General features: G+C 40.4%; 1 protein-coding gene across 1 annotated transcript in view; it reads right to left on the reverse strand.

Annotated features, from left to right (window-relative positions):
- Positions 1-20269, reverse strand: part of zswim6 (zinc finger, SWIM-type containing 6) — a 49983-nt gene extending 29714 nt beyond the window's left edge. Inside the window, exon 1 of the mRNA XM_038734037.1 lies at positions 19753-20269. Coding sequence (XP_038589965.1) covers positions 19753-20179 — 427 coding nt within the window. The 5' untranslated portion in view covers positions 20180-20269. The remainder of the gene's footprint in view (positions 1-19752) is intronic.
- Positions 20270-21203: the final 934 nt, after the last annotated feature.

A 21203-nucleotide genomic window follows, 5' to 3' on the forward strand; every position in this document is an offset into this window, starting at 1 on the left:
TGTTCTGATCTCTATTAGATTTGGGGAAGCTTACACTATACCAGGCCAACCAGCCAGAATCGTTTTCAGACATCCTCCCCGAGCAATATATTAACACTGGTTAGTCCACATCCTAAAAGTCCTTTCTCTTGTAACGATCAAAACTAAAAAAAAGAACAATGAAGCCTCGGCCTGGCTTGTATGTAAAGTATGTAAGATAAGCAGCCAAAAACACAGCAAGAAAAGAAATGTGTTCTACATTCAACATGACCTGGACCTTTTTCAAACAATTCATAGAGCTAACATTAGCTTAATTAGCTTATGGTAAATGCTAGAGTGGTAAGTCTGCCACTGTAACCGTCGTAAACCAAGGGGGCAGGGCTTAGCAGAAGGTCACTTGGGAGAGCCAGCAGCTAACAAGGTAATGTGCTAAGGAGACGGGGGGATGCACCTCCATGCAAGCTCAAAATGAGGTCAATGAGGATTTGAGTTAACTGGGTCAATCTGTGTCCCTCTTAAGCTATCGCCCACGGCTTCTTATAGTACGAACATACTAATCAATGCTATTTGTGTGTGTGTGTGTGTGTGTGTGTGTGTGTGTGTGTGTGTGTGTGTGTGTGTGTGTACATGGTTGGGCTCTCACACAGACACCACCCGTGGCCCTTACTACACCTGACGCTAAGTATTTCAGCCAGTCATCTGCTACTTTGTCTAATCCAATCTCCTGCTTTTGAGACAGAACCCTAGAAATAGCAAACTGCACTGAAATACTACGAGGAGGAAAGAGTCCTCCTCGACCAAGTGGACTGAAATTCCTCAGCTCTGTCAGAAAAACAAGAGGGCGCCTTTACAACACATGCGAAATTGCAAACGGTCTCGTCACTCAGACAAGAAAACGACTCCTCCAGCAGATACAGCCGAAGCCGCTGGTTTATGGCTCCCATTTTGCCGTCCAATAAAAAAATGGGACCTCAGCTGAAATTTGTGTCTAATTGCTGCCATTCAGTCTGGCCGGCAGCGAGCACCGGGAAGAAACTGGAAACTCCTTGAAAAGGAGCTGATGCGCTAATAGAATGACTCTGCCAGCTTGTAGAAACCTCAGTTGCTCTCTTATCTGAGCAGATAGTGGCGGCCGAACAGTAATCAATTACTAAAGCAACCATCAAAGCACTCAGAGATGCTACACTCACCGCTGCTCGCATGTAATGCGAGATGGAAATTATAATTATAATGCAAGTCTAGGACTATACTATTCTTCATTTATTGTTGATTCATCTGGGAGTTATATTCTGGGTTATGTGGCTAATGGTGTGGTTTATAATATGTCCAAAAATAGTGTATACAATATATAATTTCTTACAACCCAAAGTGACGTCATCAAACGTCTTGTTTAATCCAACAAACAGTCCTAAACATCAAAGATATTCAGTTCACTATCATAGAATATGAAATAAATACACAGGTCCTCACATTTGAAAAGCTGGAACAAGCTAATAATAATAAAAAAAATTTAAATTATTATCAAAATAGTTGTCCATTAATTTCCTGTAAACTTCCTGCAGCTGACAGAAGTTAACTGTGATCAAAAGTATATTTTGCATCAATTAAAATGCTTTAAATTCTAAAAAATTATTGTTTCTTCCTTTATTTGTGGACTGTTTTGTTGTGGAGATGGCTGTTGATGGCTGATGTTCTATAAATTGTCAGTTTCTTAGTTACAAATAGCTAAAACTAATTACAGATGAATACAACAGGCCTGCAATAAATCCTTCCATAAAGTTATAATTTGTTATACGGTGTTAAGACAGGCTTTTCTATTCTCTTTTCACAAATAGATCTAGAATTGTATGAGTGAAATATTCAAAATTACAGTTTAATAGTATGGCCAAATAAATCTACTTGGGGGGCAAATTTAGGTGCTGGGCCCCTTTTAACCCTCCTGTTCCTCACACTTTGTGTACGATGGGTCCGGTTTTCCTATGCTGGAATACTACCTGGCCCCGGGTTGGATGTGTGGTAATTTTAACAATTCAATTAAAGGATGTCTTTTGACACAGGGACCCTCTTCAACATATGACCTCAACGTGTTATTAAGCGGGGACTTCTATTGCGTCAGTTCTCTGCTTTAGTGGTGCGTACTCCCAAATTTAAAAAACAACTAGCACAGACAGCAGCTTGTTTGTTTAATTGAATAAAATATTAGTTGCCAACTGTTAAATTAATCGCCGACTATTTTGATAATCGGTTTGTGTCGGTTTATAGACCAAACAACTAATCGATTAATTGAGAAATTAATTGACAGATGAATTGACAATAAAAATAATCATTACTTGCAGTCCTTATAGTACGTAATTATTATCCGAAGCTGAATACTTTAATTATAAAAAGTAAAAGAACTCATAATATGGAAAAACTACCCCGCAAGTATTTTACTGTTATATATTATATTACTGTTTTTCACTGTTGTTGATATGCTGGAGCTCTTTTTCTATACATTTTTGGTAGTTTAATATTTTTTATGCAAAACATATATTGCATTATTTTCATGTTTTATAAAGTCAGCATATGTTCTGTACGTAAAGTCTTAGTAAAAAGTATAGTATTTCCCTCTGAGCTGTAGTGCAGCAGAACTATAAAGTAGCACAAAATGGAAATACTGTAAAAATACAAGTATGTACTTGAATAAATATACTTAGTTAGAAGGTACAATCATACATGTACACGTGCACAAACACATAGGGGTACAGTGCATGTTAATGATGGAGTGACAGAAAACAACCACCAGTTCACATTCAGCTCCCTGATGAAACCGGCTTCTCCATGGAGGATCATGGACAGACAAACACATGCAATCTCACCAGCATATTTACGTCAGTTTGTCCTTGCTAAGATAAATAACAGCCATCAGAGGTTTGACAACAAGCTTCTAAAGGGACAGAAGAGGATTTTCTCCTCCCTGTCTTTCCCCATTTAAAAGCATTTGTTTGAGTGCTGTCTGTTCCCGACGTGCTCAGAGAAAGTCATTTGTTTAGCCTCTGAGGACCATCAGCAGACCAGCCAGTGCCTCTCTTCTCCAAATGCATTTGTTCCCACTCCTGAGATACAGCTCGATTTCCACAGAGATCCTTGCAGAGCTGCCCTGCTGCTGCTGCTAATGAGCACAGGAATCCCATGAAGACATGAATAAAATCAAATAAAAGCTTTTAGTGTTTGCTTACATGTTGATGTGATTGAAGTTTATTAAATGTTGTTTTCTTTTCAAGACGTGAGCTGTGTTTGCCATCATGTACATGAAAGGAATATCGATGAATATCGATACTAGTTTCATGTTTGTAACTTAGATATGAAGCTGAAAGCAGGAGGCAGAAATGCACTTATTTGCTTTCTTCTCAGAGAGTTAGATTGAGAGAATTAATAAAACGCTCATGACTATACGGTAAATATAAAGCTAGGGTCGGAAAACAGTTAGCTTAGCTTAGCATGAATACTGGAACGGTGACAGAGCTAGCCTGGCTCTGTCCAAAGGTAACAAAATCTACCAACCAGCACAAGCTATCTCGTTTGTTTAATCTGTACAAAAACCAAAGTGTAAAAACATGGTTTTGAAGGGATTATATGCCAGATTATTTCTTGTCCGGAGGCAGTGACTTGCTGCCAGGGAAGCTGTCCCCTGCTTCCAGTCTTTATGCAAAGCTAAGATAACTTTCTCCTGGTTCAAGCCTCATATTTAATAGACAGACTTGCCAGTTGTATCAATCTCATTATCCGACTCCTGGCAAGAAAGCAAATATTTGTTGAATCATTCCTTTAAACAGCTCCACAGATGTGATTAATTGAAGATTATATTAAGTGCCTTTGATTTATTTTGTAGCTTTCACGGGAACTGAATAAAAAATAAGTAAACAAATGTGAAACTATGCTCAATCCTCTAAATTATTAACATCACGTCTTTGATCACATCAGCTAGGATACTGATAAAAATAACCAGAAAGTAAAGGAAAAACTGGATGTGGGAATAGGCAGCACATGAGTGAAGCAGGCCAACAAAAGGCCAATGGGAGGAGTACACTCAGAGCGCTAGAAATCTGTGGGAACAAACGCGTTGGGAAACGTTGGGTCTCTGAGTGAAATTAACTCAGAGCAACCTGAACACTGCTTCTGCTCCTGTGGGAGTGTGGTGGTGCAACTCCAGCTGTTTCTGCATTTTGTTTCCCCCTTTAACGTCACCATTTCCTTCCACTGGATGAGATCTCACCATCTCCTGAGCTTGTCTCTTCTGCCACAGTGAAATTCAGATTACATGTTGGGTGGGAGAAGTACTCAGATCTTTTACTCAAGTAAAAATATCAGTATCGCAGTGTAGAAATACTTAAACGTAATGCTATCGAAAGTACATAAATATTAGCATCACTTATTATGCAAAATGGCCAATTTCAGAATAATATAGTATCAGATTATAGTGTGTTTTGAAATGTTCCCTGTGATGGATTACTCTCAAGTCTCTGCAGTGAAATTAATGGAAACTAGTGTCCGCCTGGAATGTAGAAAATAAATCAAAAAGTACTTGCAGTGTGCTCTGTCTAGAGTGTGCTTTGGAAAATAAGAATCTTAAAGCATTTATGATCAATATTTTGATAACAACAACATATCAAATGTGCCGCTTGTAGTAATAAACCTACAGAGAATTATCAGATGAGCGCCGCTCTGCTTTACGAGGCTTTATATGACTTTCAGCTCATCTTTTAGCTGTCGGGTCCACAACTTTACTAACTCTCGCCGCTCTCGTAGCATCGCAGTAGACAGCTGTTTTTTTAGAGTAGAGAAAAAAGCCACTGTACTCTACCTGACTCACTACTAAAGACAGACACAGTTGAACACAGTGGAGCATTTAGCAGCTGAAGAGCCAGATATTTCCCTCAGGTGCTGCTGAAGCGCAAAAACAGATATAAAAGAGAGAATCCTGGATTTACCTTCTCCGGGTGGACACAAACATGAATGATAATGTTTCTCTGCAATTGCTGGATGTGTAAATAAGTATCTGTTTGCTAACAAGTTCGTCATCGTGGGTTTAAATATGCAACCATCACTTTTGATTATTGTATCCTATCTTGTAAAGGCCATATAATGTGTGGGAAGAGCTATAAAATGTTAACTGAACCTACGATGTAGTGACACGTCATTCGAAATAACACAAAACAACCAGGAAGAAAAACTCTTCAGGATAGAAGCAAAGTCCAGTCTGCTATTCCGCATCTGTCCAAACAAACACACCTGCTGTGGACTTGCAGTACAAGCCAGCAAGAGCTGCTCCTCACGAGCACCAGTGTGGCCCTTTGACCTCTGAACAGTTGCTTCCTTGAGGTCACAAGCAGCCGGGTAACACCAGTGTGTGGTGTGTGTGTGTGTGTGTGTGTGTGTGTGTGTGTGTGTGTGGTGGTATGTGGGTGAAGTGGTGAAACTGCAGTTTAAGCATCTTACAGGGAGGATGGCAGATTATAAGAAATTTTAAAATCACATGTGAACATCATCAAACTTGCCACAAAAACTACGTTCACTGTTTTTCACATTTTAGAAACATTTGTACCCAGCTATTGAAGCAAAGCCACATACGGTAAAAATGACGTTACAGAAGTTGTGGTGTTAAAAACCAAACTGATCTGACTAGGCTAACCCTTTCCAGTAAGTGTGTTTTCATATTTCCACATTCACACACTACATTTGCATGTTTACATATATAAAAGTGAGAACCGAGATGTGATAAAGTAAGAACCAAAAGAGTACACTTCTTTCATGTTGTTGCATTAAAGTAAATTATAACTCAGAGCATCTGAGTGACTTATTAAGTCCTGGGTTCTTCTATTCTTCTAAACCAGATGTTATAAGGCTAAAATGACCCCGTCAGTTATAATCCAATTAATTTATTTCTTCAAACAAAGTTAAAGGATTGATTTGTTGTTGATTTGTTAGAGCAGCTACTAACATTTCATGATTAATGAAGCGCCTGATTATTTTCCTGATTAATGGTTTAGTGTATAAATATCCAATGGCACATGGCAACAGCATTAAATTTCTCAATTTGTCCGATTAACCAAAATATTATATTTTAATATAACAAAGAAATGTTGGAAATACTCTCATTTGAAAACGCTTGAATCGCAAAGTAGCCCATAAATTTTCTTACGATGAATTATTGACTACTCAGCAGCTCTGCTTTGAAGTAGCTAGTAACGATAGCTGTCATATACATGTAGTGGAGTGGAAAGTAGCATAAAGTAAGATATACTCAATATATACAGCATATTTAGCATTTTGTGCTTAAACAACTTTCAATTAATGATTAAATCGACTAATCTTTGTAGCTCTAATCATGACTGAGCTTACTGTGAATAAGCTGCACTTTTGCAGGTTTGTTCTTAAGGACTCTAAATCCTGGCTCTTGTCCAATCATCAGCAATGAGTGTGTATGTACCTGCTGTATATATTTTGTGTGTGTGCGCTGAACAGCTAGCCCAACAACATTATCTGGGCTTGTCTTTGTCTGTAGCCAACCGAGAGCAACCGTTAAACTGTCAGCGTAATGTCACAGCGGCTTGTCTGTAAGGCAAAAGGAATACTTTCCTACAGCGTCACAGAGAAGGAGGGGCCCCTCACTGTCAAAACAGGATGCAGGCCACGCCATATCATGGCAGTGCATCAAACCAGAATTACACACCCACAACCTCCTTTCTATTTGGGCTAAACAGACAACATAGCTTGCTCAACATTTCAGGTGAAAGAACCGCTTTGCTGGAACAGCAGGCGTGACTGGACTGGAAGATAAACACCACAATCCTTGTTCAACCTTCCTCATAATCAACCTGCTCTTTCTTGTTTGCAGTTATTTTGGTTTCTGTTGTCTCACGTTATCTGTCTGTTCCTGTTTGAGCGCCTACAACCAACCAGCTCTTCTCCTCACTGCATCTCATTTACCAGCTGGAGCTGCCTTCCTGTTCAGCTGCGATGTGATTCGTCATGTCACCTCGCAGTTTGTACACATCCTCTGTGTGACTGAGTGCTTCACACACACAAAACAGAGTGATGATCGTGTTTATACCAACTTGCTGCTCAAACTTACAGATATTAATCTTCCTTTCTCACTATGGTGGCATACAAAAGTCTGTCAGTGGTGGAGAGTCACTAAGTAGATGTACTCAAGCTAACTGTAAAGTATTTTAAACAAGCTAACTGTATATAAAGTATTTTAAACAAGCTAACTGTATATAAAGTGGATAAAACTAGCTGACTGTATGAAGTAGTTAAAACTAGCTAAATGAATATAAAGTAGTTCAAGCTAGTTAGCTGGTTTTAACTTATACTGTTAACTATAAAAAGTAGTTAAAACTAGCTAACTATATATACAGTAGTTAAAACTAGCTAACTTTGTGTAAAGTAGGTTAAGCTAGTTAACAGTATAAGTTAAAACTAGTTAACTGTATCTAAAGTAGTTCAAGATAGCTCCACTTTGAGCAGCTACGACACTAAAATGCTGCTCTAAATATAGCTTTTTCGAGAATATATTAACCACAGCCATTTTATTCAACAGAATGAGTACTTTACTTTTGATAGTTTAAATACATTTTGCTGATAATACTTTAGTTGTTTCACATTAGTAGGAGTTTGAATGCAGGACTTGAAACTTCCTTCATGCAGAGCGTTTTCTACTCCCTTAATTTTAAACTGCACATGATGCAGCCTCAATGCACATTCATCTGATCATCCTCGGTTAACCATCCACTTCTCTCACGGCCCCTCCCTGCCACAAACTGCATTAAAGCCCAGTCGATACACTTTTCAAATGCATCCCGTTTCCATCACACGTACTGACATTACTCATCTTTAACAGATGAAAACAATGACTCAACTTGTAGGCGCATGCCAGGCATACCCTGTTTGTGCGGAAACATACTTGTTGGGTTAGCAGGGCTTGTGGGAGCTTGTGTGTTCCCTGAAGTGTGTGAGTGTGCATGTGTGTGAGAGTATCGGCTGATTATTTTCTCCATTAAACTCCACTGATTTCATACATATAGTCTTCTCTGGATGTGGAAGGCGAGAAGTTTTTTTATACATAAAAACATCAGAGAAGGTACCTACAACCCCCGAGGTGCATTTTTGTAAGAAACATCACATCATAGAGCTTAAGGTTATTTTGTTTGTCACATAAATGCTGGTTTCAAATGTAAAAAACGTATCACTGATGAAACCATACCATCATGGGGAAACTGAGGAATCTTTCACGTGTGGCGACAGTTTGGCTGGAAGTGTTTAAACAATAGATACGTGATAAAAAGGTGCTGGTTTAGCTTGTCTTAATTTCAACACGCTGTACCTGCTGAAGCTTCAAGACACCCATCCGAAAGCAGCGACACATGTATGAGTCAGGGAGCTATGCTGAAGGTTGGAGAAAGGCCTGCAGCTACAGTAGGACCAGGTGAACTAGATCATTTGCTTATTATTACAGATACAGACGTGGGTGCAAAAGTGGAGCATAGAAAGAGGCAGAATAATAAACTGAAACCCGACAGGAGATCCCCATGTGAAGGCAGGAAGTGAATGGTTATTGGTCCCGTGACAACATTGCATGTGTCGTCTCACAGTGAATGTGTTTACATTATGTGACACGCAGTCTGGGCACTTGGTAAATTTGGCTAAGCAAACGCTATGATGATTTCTCTCCATGGGCTTGACAAGCACAGGCGTATAGATACTGGGAGCAGATGGCAGGGGAGTTTTCTGGCAGAGCAGGTTCACATGCAGGAGGGATCTGATATGTATTTAAAGTCAAACTTAAATTTGAATCCTCCACACTTCTTTTTGTTTAAGGAAATATAGAAACTAAAATCATACTGCATCTATTGCCGTGGTACTCAAAGTGGGGCCCGGGTACCACCAAGGGGTCCTTGAGAGGACTCCAGGGGGTCCCCGGCAGAAAGGTGAATTTATTTTCACTATAATTCCATCCATAAGTAACACAATGAAAGTATGAATATTTTAGTCATGGGTTTCATATACTTTCTGTAATAAAACATCTAAAAGCAAAAAATCCTATCAGATGGGCGATCCTGGGACAAAATCTTATCAAATGGGCGTCTGTGGACTCATTTGTGTCAGATCAGGCGTCCTTGACGTGAAAGATTTAGAGAAGAACTGATCTATTGTGCACAATTTTCTTTTTTTGAAGGAGAAACTTATTTGGATAGATTTGTGGAAACAGAGTCGAAGCTGTATGCCTCTGGGGGAGGAGGGGATTCCCATGGCAGTGTCATCTGAGGGTCTTTTTCCATAGTGATATAGTGTTATATACCGGTCCCTCATTTGGGAGAACCCACTGTGCTATTAAGGTCAATCAGTGTTTGTTTGTATAGAAAAGGGCAGAGCTAGCTAGCGTTAGCGATCTGTCTCTCATGGGTCCAGCTGCGGTGATGGCATGCTCTAATGTTTGGCTGTCACCTGGAAATGGGTTGAGCTAGCGAGCTAGGCTCACTGTTAGTCTAGCTTGCTAACGTTAGTATTGATTATTTCAGCAATAGCTGAGTCATCAGCAGCTCTCACACACCCAGTGTTGCGTTTGCCTGCATTATATAAAGGGGTGCAGCCACTGTTAGCTGTCTCTCTTTCATGTGTCCAGCTGCAAATAACCAGACCGTGAAAACTCACAGCAACAGCAGCAACAGGTAGTCCTGTAACCTCAGCACTCATTCGTTATTCCGTGATTATTATTCATTCTGTGAATCAAGGAGTAACGTGTGGCGTGCTCAAATCACAGATGGGACCAACACCATGAAGCACTGTACGATACGTGCTCAGTAGCAAACAGCAGACACACATACAATAAAACTATAATGTTGCTCCTAATCAGCTCAAAGTGTGTGTATATACACACACATATCAACTTAAAAATCAGATATTGCAGGTTTAAATGTATTGAGATTGGTAATTAGAATTTTGACTAAATGGTCAAAACAAACACACATCCAGGATTTATATCCTCTATAAAAAATAATTTTACTTTATTCAAATAACTAACTGCTATGATGTTTCTCTGGTCTGAGGAGAAGACGACCATCAGTCTTCATTAAGCATGCTGTGGCTGTGAGCTAAGGTAACAGCCTCTGATGGATGACACCTTTAAGTTCCCATTAAAAGGTAAGCAGTGCTCATAAGTAGTTTCAGATTTACACTCAGGCTGAGAGAGGTGAGCCGCCTGCTCTACAAAGACAAAAGCTTGTGCTTCTCAACACAGGCTCCCAGCAAACACTCAGTTATTTTTATATCCATCCTCTTTTTTCATGAGAATTGAAAAGATCAAGAACGCGGCGTTTGGGGACCTCAAAAAATCAAGAGCAGCGCTAATATGTTTGAAACGCTCGAAGCACTTCACCTGTTTGATTAACTGAAGCGTTGCTCTAGTTGCAGAGCTGCGGAGGTCCAAAGGTCCTCTTCGGAGACCAACCCATGAGGCCTGGGGTTCCCATGAGGCGAGGACAGCGGCAGGCTTTGACTGAGGATTGAATAAAACTCCCCAGACGCACCCAAGAATAAGAGGCCACTCCAATGTGTTCAACAAACTGAGAGGCAAATCCATCCATCCATCGTCAACCGCTTATCCTGCGTACAGGGGGCTGGAGCCAATCCCAGCTGACATCGGGCGAAAGGCGGGGTACACCCTGGACAGGTCGCCATTCCATCGCAGGGCCACACATAGACAAACAACCTAAGGTCAATTTTAGAGACACCAATTAACCTAGCCTGCATGTGTTTGGATGGTGGGAGGAAGCCACCCGGAGAGAACCCACGCAGACACGGGGAGAACATGCAAACGCCACACAGAAAGGTCGGGGCAACCGGGGTTTGAACCCACGACCTTCTTGCTGTGACCGCCGTGCCGCCCTCCGAGAGGCAAATGTATAAGGCAATTAATCAATTAGTTGATCAACAGAAAAATATCCAGCTGCTGTTTTCATAATCATTTAAGTAATTTTTCAAGAAAAAAAAACGTATTCCCCGACTTCAGACTATGACAGTAAACCTGAACAGGGCTGCAACTAACGATGATTTCTATTATTGATTACTGTGCTGATTACTTTCTGGATTGATCGATTAATCGTTTTGTCAATCAAACTTGAGAAAGTAGTGAAAAATGACCATTATAACATCCCGCAGCTCAAAAACATGTATTCAAATTGCTTGTTTATTTCAACCAACAGTCCAAACCCCAAAGATATTCAGTTTGCCGTCATCATTCATTTTTTATGTTGATTGACTAATTGATCAATGGAACAATTGTTGCAGCTCATAAACCTGATAATTTTTCTTGGAAACAACCAGCTATCTGAAGACAGCTTCAGTTTTCTGACATTACGATTTTATGGAACAAACCAATAATCAAGTAAATAATTGGAAGATTAACTGAACGTTTAAATGAGAGTAAGTTGCAGTTGTTTACGTTGGCAGCAGCAGCATTATGTGGTGTCCAAGAAGAAGTAAGATGAGAACAAAACGGGATTTATTAAAGCCGACTGAGGGCAGACGGAGGTAAACTAGTTCCACCCCTCCTCCACCCACCTCTCTGCTCCGCCACCTCTCCTCTCCCTCGAGTTGAAGGTTAATGATGAAGCGATACGGCAGAGGAATACAGATCAGGGAGACGTGGATGGATGTGGAAAGAGTGCTAAACCAGTCCGGAGCAGCTGTGGCGAGAGATTATGAGTAACTTTCAGCTACTAGCAAACCTCGGCCTTAAAGAATGAGGTTGATATATTTTTCCTGTTGTTAATAAATCCCATTAAAAACCAACAATTAATTGATCCTACTAACATACACCATTAGATTTATTATACCGTCTTGCTGCCCCAAATACAAAGTGTGGATTAATCCGCCGCTGAAAATAGTCCCCAACAAATGCACTATTTCCTACTGTCTGAGTAACGTTACGTCTTCAGTAGGAACCAATGGAGGAGAAGTCACAGAAATTTGAGAGATGGACAAAGGTATTTTAGATTTTGATCTTTTCATGGCATTTGTAGACAAAGAAAAATACAGAATAACACCAGCTTTATCCTTACTAGTCTTACTCTCCACTGGAATATGTGTTTTAAAAGTGTGTGTGTGCAACTGTGTGTCGATTGAGCTTCTTCTATCCATGTGGAAGGTGAAATGAAAAACGTAGCCACATTCCTCGCGGTGTCTAACACTGCTGACCTGGAAAATACCTGGGCAAAACTCCAAGGCTTCAACCAGCAACAACAGAAAAACAAAGACTGGCTCGGTTGTGGGACATTAACATCTACTTCCTCCGTTAATATTCACTTTGACTGGGTCTTAATTTTATTCAAGTGTGGCCACCGTAGTGTGAAACAATCTCTCAAAATGGCAGGTTTTGCCAGTGCCTGGTCTCTGTGAAACCCAGCCAAGCGTTCGTTTCAAAGCATGAGCACGATGTAGCTCCAATAAAAATTGATCTTGCAGAGCAGAAGCATATTGAGGTGCTATGCATACACCATTAATGCTGATCAACAACCTGCAAGGCTGAGCGTGGTGTGTGTGTGTGTCTATGTGCTTTCACTCCCTCACTGTACTTACAAAGCTTTGCATCATTCAATAAGCGTGCCCCAATTCATTGATTCTTCATAAAATTGCAGATGAGAGAGCCGGCCGCCAGTGATCAGTGTGCACAGAAGGCCTGAGGCTTTATGTATGCATCAGCATGTGTGTATAAGAGATAACACAACTTGTGCTTTGAAATGCTAAGCTCAAGTTTAATTCGATATAGTATGCTGAGTTTAGTGGATAAGTATGAACATATGTACTGTATCAAAATATCAGAGATTTAGTTAAAGCGGCTATAATCGATTTTCTTACAATAATAATATATCAGATAATAGGAGTCGGAGGTGATCTAAAACTAGGATAAAAGAATTGATATTGCTAATAATAAAGATTTTGTCTGATAAATACTCACACATGATAATGTAGCAGTACTATACAGTTACTTTTGATACTTTAAGTACAGTTTTGCAGACAATACTTTTATAATATTTCTGTATAACTTCTGTGTTTTAAACAGGACGTTTGCTTGCAATGAAGTATTTTTACACTGTGGAGTTTGTACTTTTACTTACGGATCTGAGTACTTTTTCCACCCCTGCAAATCATAAGTATGTAATGATGACTGCAGAGGGAGTAACACCGGATGATCGCCGAGCCAAATCGTTTCTGGGCAGAGCCGGCAAAGTATTGGCTGAACTCATTCCAGAGATGACAGAAGTTCACCAGAGAGACCTGGAGAGATTTCACTGTGTGGTGACAGTGCGCCACTCTGCCAGCAGAACCAAACCCTTTTAGATATCACGTGATGAAAACTATAGATACACAAGACTTGGTAGACCACAATCCACAGACTCCAGTGACAACAGACTATCGCTCTCCATCAGCCCTCTATTCTATGAAGCAACATGCCTGTGACAGACATGAGTACCCAGTCTCAAATTCTGCACGTCAGTGTACAAAATGACAGTAATGTTGATGTAAACTCACTAATAACCATGAGTTTTAATTGGCAGGGTTGTGCTAACACACACAGAAAAGACAGAATGTCCCTGTAAACGGATTAAACAGGATTTTAGGATTTTTCCATTCCCAAAATGAAAACATATTACTATTCACTGTCACTATTCTTAATTATATTGCTTAGTTTTGGATCTACAGTTCCCATTATTTGGTAGTTTTGGGGGCTGTAAACAGATAGTTTAACATTGTCATAGAGTCAGGGAGTCAAACAAACAAACAAAAAAAATGAAAAGATGCATTTTAGCCAATATTTATTTACATTTCGCCAAATTGGCACTATAAAAGTATGCTGAATAACCTATCAGCAGTCCCTGTTTGCAATGTACCCCTGGATGTACAGACAACTATTACTAAATTACTCTGATACTGAAGAAAACTTAAAAACGTGATGATTCTCAGTTTCTGCAGTTAAAAGGAACACATTTTGTCCATGATGTCTTTATGGATTTATTGACATTTAATCCCAATGAACTCCAAGAAGGAGTACACTTGCTAACGCAAATTGTGGCAATTGGATGCTAAAGTATTTAAAGTACCTTAGTAGCCTCCGCAAGCTGTGCGTCACAGCCACTGATGTAGCTCCAACTGCTGGCAAAGCTGATAAGCAGCCAAATCAGTGGGTCAAACTACAATAACTAAACATCTGTTGTTACCTTACAGTTTGAAAACCTCACTCTAGATGAATAAATAGCAATGGATCAACCAAACATCATTCTTTGATCACTGAGAAAGCTAGTAATCAACATTTACACTGCAGGTCATCTTTAAAGCTAAAAAACAAAATGGCAGACCTCCGCAACAGCACCTCCACGGTCGACAGGACATTGGGTGACCTTATCAGGGGAAGTTGATCTTCTCCAGGTCGAACACTGCGCATGTGCGTAGTCCCTCTCAACAAATGTACAGGTTTTGCTTTCTCAGATGTTTGATGGCTTTCTTAGTCTTCCACATTAGTAAAGTGAATATTGTTTATTTTGGACTGTTGGTTGAACAAAACAAACAATCAGTCTGGAAAATAATCTGCAAATCAATCAAAAAATGAAAATAACTGGTAGTTTCAGCCCAGTTACTTTAATTCCTGGCTGAGTAAGAAGAGTAATAAATGGAGGGTGGGATTCATGTTTTCCCATCAAAGACGAACACTGCATACTAACAGCATTGATGTTTTAATGACCTTTGACCTCACACAGCTCAACAAGAGATCAGACGAAGAGAGAAGGTATGAACTTGACCTCCTTGACCTAAAGTGCAAGCAGCTTAAATGTGACCTAATAACTGGGTAACAACCCCATTACATCATATGTTTTCCCACCATATATAGAAACCATGAATTTCCTTACTGAGGTCTGGTGTCCATTAGTTTACATCTTTAATTATCCCCCCTCCATTTTAAAGTTGTTTTGACGAAGTCAGTGCAGATTCTACGCCTGAAATAACCATGCTCAGCATACACATAAACACTGCAGCCTATACTTTAACGTGTCCCTGAAGCCTGCACTTCAGCCCAAACCTATACCTCAACACCCCCCGTGCGCTGACGTGTATGAGCAGAGACGGGCCGCTCAACATCCACGTCATGTTTAAAACCTTCAGTGTCCCGAAGAGGCTCATCGAGGCCTGAGATGAAGCTACTTCAGATGTAACTGAAGTAGTGTCACAATCAAAGTAAAATTGTTGGATTTCAAAAGTGTTCATGAATAAGCAGTTAAGCCTCTTATGTTGACCACAACGCTGGAGTTTTGTCTTAATGAGAACCATGCTCGTGTCGATCCACGAATTTGGTCCAGATTGAAATATCTCAACATCTATTTCATGGATTGCCGTTTCATTCATGTTCCCCGGTGAATGAATCCTAATTACTTTGGTGGACTTTTTTACTCTAGCGCCATCATCAAGTCAAAATGTTATTTTTACCTACTTAACATTTAGCTCAACCACACAGAGCCTCTAGCATTGCGGTGGACTAGCCTGGCTTTATATTAAGGCAGCGAATGCACCAGGAAATATTAGCTCATTTCCTTTACTATTGTCAAATCTTGCATGACCTGAGCTCAAACAGAAATAAACATATTGTAATTGCATATAAGATGTAAGCTATTGCTACATAGCTGTTTTTAGTAATAGTAAGTGGTAGTAAGTGCATTAACGTGTTCTGTCTTTTCTCAAGTCACATACGCACATGGATGACACGCCGACAAATCTCGGAGACAAATCTCGGAGCAGATCTCTACCTTCAATTTCAACTTTTGCTGTTTTATTCTGTTTGTGCATGTTTCATCCAATCATGTTTAATTTAGTGGCATCATCAAGTCAATTTTATTTTAACCTGTACAATACTTTGTTTTATGTCTAAATACGTTCCCATCAGCCTCAGCGGTACTTTGAGATAAATGCTAGTAGACAATGTGAGCGTGCTATCAAGCTAAACTGACACGGCTGTAGATTATTAGATTTATAGTGAGGTTGTTTGCATCTGTGCATAAACTGAAACCTGTTCAGATGCCAATAAAAGTTGATAAATGACATTTTGCACCACAAAAAGACACTGATACTGTCTAAAGCTTTTAATTCAGGCCCTATATCCAGCTGTTTTAGAGAAATTGTACTTAAAATAGTGGTTTTATTTGGGATATGTGTTTATGTCGTGTTATTAGTATTACACAATGTCATGACATTAATCTAAGTATTACAGTCTTATTATTGTATTAAATCAAGTATAACATGCTCCATTTTAATGGCCTGTAAATCTTTTTCCTTTTTTGCTTCATTGGTTTTGGATTTTCTTCTGTAATGAATCTAGAAATCTCAGTAGAAGCTACAGTTTCTGCACACAGGATGCATTTCTGCTTTATGACCCTGAGTGCAAACTGAATTAGACAAAAGGCTTTCATGTTCTCAGCTGCTTCTCTGCATGAAACCCACAGCAAAATGACTTCACACCAGAGAAGCTCGTCTTCCTCTGTGAGTTTAAAATGATAATGGGGGTTGATGAATTGGGCGCAATAAAGACGCTGTGTGTGTCTGGGATTTGTTTAGTGAAGATCTAGTTTTGGACCCTGTAAAATCTTTCTCTTTGTGATCATATAAAAGAAATCTTAATAATTTTGACTTTGAACTTATTCTGCTTATGTTGAACACACTTAATTACACTACAGTCAACATCACACAATTTATAAAAAAGCAGATTTTAATCTTCTTTCATGTATTAATCACTAATAGTCTTTCAATTTAATGAGCAAAAGGACTAACTTTCCCTTTCCCACTTTCAATTAGGCAATAAAACTGCTGATGGCAACCAGAGCAACACTAAATTACCAGTTTATGAAGTTTTAATTACTGGATAGGCTCTGCAGCAATAGTTTAAACTGCAAAAACTGCATGCATTGTTTTCTGCCTTTAATGTTTGAGTTTTTGTTGTTTTATGAAATGACAAATCAAAATACCCCTCATCCCAGGGTGATCTCTTAAAATAGCTTTTTGTGTGTTTGATAAACAGTCCAAAATCCAAAAATATTCCATTTACTATAACGTAAGACAAGGAAAAGCAGGACCATCTCACATTTGAGATCTGGAACCATTAAATTATTGGCATTTTGCTTCAAAAACTACATAAACCGATAAATTGCTCATTTCAGCTCTGTATTTATTATTGTTTGGTATTAAATTGCCTACAGCCTTAAGCGTAGTAGAGCACACTTTGTTTGGTGTTATTTGGTGTTTGGTGTAGCCCACCTTGCAGCTCAATAACATCACCACGAACTATGATATTGGCTACAACCTGGGGAGGGAGGTGGAGTATCCTTCAAGTCTAAACTGGAGAAGCTACAGTATTTACTCTTGTAAGAAAAAATGGCTTCCTTTATCTTTGCCCTGATTAACAGTGAGGGTTTGTTGTGGAGGACGAGGGTCCACAGCAAATGTGTGCCAATTCATTTCCTCAAGGTCTGCTGCGAGAAAACCTCCCTCCTCTGGTACGGCCCACACATGGGGAGATTACATCTTTTATTTATCACTTCTTGCCTCTATTTTTCCAGCAAATTCCAGGCTGGGGTGCAATCAGCCAAGAAAGAAACCCTCCCTGTGTGTGTGCATGAGCACTACTGTTATTCCTCTTTGTGAGCATGCAGATCGAGCCCCTTCACTCTCTGGCATAACAACCCAGATTCTGTTTCCTCCCTACAGAAGCATTTCCCAGTATCTGGGAATATATAGGCCTCTCATTTTGGCAGGACAGAGGCTGGCGTGTATTCCCTGTGGCCTCTCACAAAGCCCACATGAACCTCCTGCATTTAGCAGTGGGGGAAGAGGGACGACTCATGCAGAAACTCAAGTGTTCAGATTGCATTACAATTCAAATTAACCATGCAGGGTAATGGGATTACAGTCCTCAACGCTCCCTGAGAAGGTGTCCCGAGGCTGGTGAACTCACAGGTGACAGACGCTGCAACACAATCAAAGACTCCAGACTGACCATGTCATGATAAAGGCTGCGAACTGAAGTTCGTCTTCATTAAAATGAGCTATTTCGACACCACGTCTGCTTCCCTCACAGCCAAAGAGCTCTCTGTCGTCTTCTTTTCGATCACAGATACTCACAAAGACACAACCCTGAACCAATTGGCTGTGGACTTGTGTGAATCATGGCCCATTTAAAAGAATCGCTGTGCTCAATACGCTTCCTCCTTCCAAATCTCTTCTACTTAACAAGGGAGTGAAAAGATGCTTTTGTCTGCCTTCCTTTTGGAGGTGACGGGAAGCTTGAAAGACACAAATGAACATGAAAATAGGAACAAAGTGCCAAACTCACAATAGGAATGCTGGGCATTTGATATGCATGCTGCAGTAATTAAAATCTCAAAGAAGGCCATGATATAAGCACATAAAAAAAATGGTAAGAAAATTACAATAAATGACTAAATAAAATCAAATATTTCTGATTCGCTGGTTGGTGTTTGTGTGTGGAATAAAGTTGTCGGGCACAAGCAGCTGTCAGTTCAGCACACATGTGTCTGTTCCTGTTTCACTCAGGAAAAAAATGTGGGTTTTAAAGAAGCTGACATACAATAACTCCATTCTCGTTTTTGCCATTTGAAAAGAAAGCACACTCACTTAATAATGGTTATTCTGCACTAAAACAACCCACTGATAATAACACCGTGGATACACTAGATCTAAAAATAATAACAACATGTGAGACTGCATGTTTGGCTGCTTTCCAACTTAGTAATTCACATTTATCAACCACTCTTTGTGACGTGCTGATGTTTCATGTACAATTATTATACAACTTCTCAACTTTCCCACACAGAGCAACTCATTCAAATGTAATGTGTGTCAGTTGAGACCCAACCCAACACATGAGCACTTCCCTCATTACTCAATAGTTTATGTAATCTTTTAAGTGATTTTTTTTTTAAAAAAAGGTCATGCTGTTTTTAGTGGTTTCTAAATAGCAGAACTTGTGTGAGACATCAAGTAGAACATTTTATTACAAAATACAAAAAAAATTGCTTTAATGCGCCAAAAATGCGGTTTTTTTTAAGTCTATCAGCTCAATAAATTCAATTTATTATTGGGATTAAGGACACGTGAAGCACTTTTAGGTGCTTTCTGATGATAGTAGTCTCCCATGTTCTGACCCCCAACAACCACCTTCAAAAATCTTTGGGACTTTCGTGTCACGGGTGAATTTAACTAACATTTGCATACTTTGTTTTATGCCTCCACATCCAGCAGCAGACACCAGCAGTGGTTATTTATACTTATTCTGCGAAAGTGTCTCACTGAAGTCTGGTGGTGTCAAGAGATGTGGAAATGTGGGAATTCCTCTTTTTGTTAAAGCCACAGCTTGATTTTCAACGCAATTAGTGGATTTTTAAAGGCTTTGTACCCTCCATTTCACATTCAAACTGCCCCAAGCAAAACAGGATTTAAATGCCCCAGCCGCACATTCCCATTCAGGCACCCAGCAGCAGATTTAAAGCCCCATTGTAGCCTCTCCTCTGTCGCTTCACCCTTTGTTGTCACTTTATCTACCTACATTGTACGAGCCACTCACATTTAATCATTAATATAGGTCAATGCTGTTGTTCTTTTTCTGTGTGATTAATGTGTCAGGAGGCGCTTGTATTTGCACTCGGTGTGCCCCGGTCCCATCACACCACTCACCGACTTGCAGTACGTTGTCCACGCAGCCGCTCTCCAGCAGAGCGATGCCCCGTCGGAAAGGCAGCCGCGTCTCGTCGCTGCTCTCCCCGCTACTTCCGATCTCCTCCCCGCCGGTGTTGAACGACGAGTACATGCAGATCTCCCTCTCGCTCCTCGGGAAAGACCAGTAAACGATCCGTCTCTGGACTGGCTCCGGAATCCGCTCGAAACGCTCCTCTACCCGTTGAAACGGCCACTTCTCCGCGACTTTCCTCGCCGCGATGTCCAGGAGGGTCTCCGGGCTCTGGGTTTTGCTCGATTCGCCCTGGTTGGACGCCGAGCCGCCACACGGCGCCCCCGCGGCCCGCTGGCCTTGTCTACACGTCGCATTGTAGCCCGTCCGACAGCAGAGCCGTTTGGCTGGGGGCTGCTGTACGCGCTCCGCCATGATAGCTCCGCTTTAACGGCGACGGAGGAAGTCAACGCACCATATGAACGGGGGATAGGGAAGGGAAAAGGTTACCCACGGCTTGATTGTTGGCCGTGTATGGCCAAATCATCCTTTTATGGAAACATGGGGGCAGGGCTTCTCCGGGCTTGTCAAACCCCTTTGTTGACAAATGAAGGGGAGGCGGGGTCCGCCCGGTTAGCTCGGTGCTAAATAAGGACTGGAGGGCGGAATTCCCACACGGCCGCTAATCCTTTGTGAGCCACATTCAAGGCCAGAATGAAACGCTTTGGAAAAAAAAAAAGGGGGTTGTAAGAAGGACCGGCTCTGCTTTTAGGCTGTGGGTTTTAACCGGTGGGCGGGTTTTTTTTTATATATATATATATGTTACAGACGGAGAAGACGGAGCGAGCTGCTTTGTCTGGTGGTGAACTAGAAAAGCCGGACTGAGAATGGGCGGGCGGTGATTGGCCTGTCAACACAGGAGCCTCGTGGTTTTGGGGGAGGGGGCAGTGAACGCAGCACCGCCCTCCCCCGTGTGACGTTTAAAGGTCCGCTGGAATGTGGATCCGTTTAAAGAAAAATAAAAACGACCCGTTATGGGAAATGTAGTATAGTAGAGTGTGGAAAGAGAGAAACTGGAACAAAATATGTATGTGTGTAGCTTAATAGCTCGTACATCAAACAGTGGCTCTTATTTTCTTTAGAATTACAATCGCAAGAATATATATATATAACAATATGGTGGAAGAAGTAGCCTACTGAGTATGGCAAGCCGTTTTAACATTTATTTCTCAAAACTTAGGCCTACTGCTTGCTATTTAAAAGCTACACAATAGTACTTATTTATTTCTCACTAGTAACTATTCCCGTTTTACTAGTAACAATTGATTAGATACTTGTACTTAAATTTTACTTACTACTACTAGCAGCTACTACTACTGCTAATAATAATACATTTTATTTCTATAGCGCTTTTCAGGACACTCAAAGACAATTTACATGTAAAAGCAGAAGTTATGTA

Source organism: Micropterus salmoides, unplaced genomic scaffold, assembly GCF_014851395.1.
Source record: "Micropterus salmoides isolate LMB-PRFRI ecotype aquatic unplaced genomic scaffold, ASM1485139v1 Ms_hic_scaffold_20, whole genome shotgun sequence".
Taxonomy (NCBI): domain Eukaryota; kingdom Metazoa; phylum Chordata; class Actinopteri; order Centrarchiformes; family Centrarchidae; genus Micropterus; species Micropterus salmoides.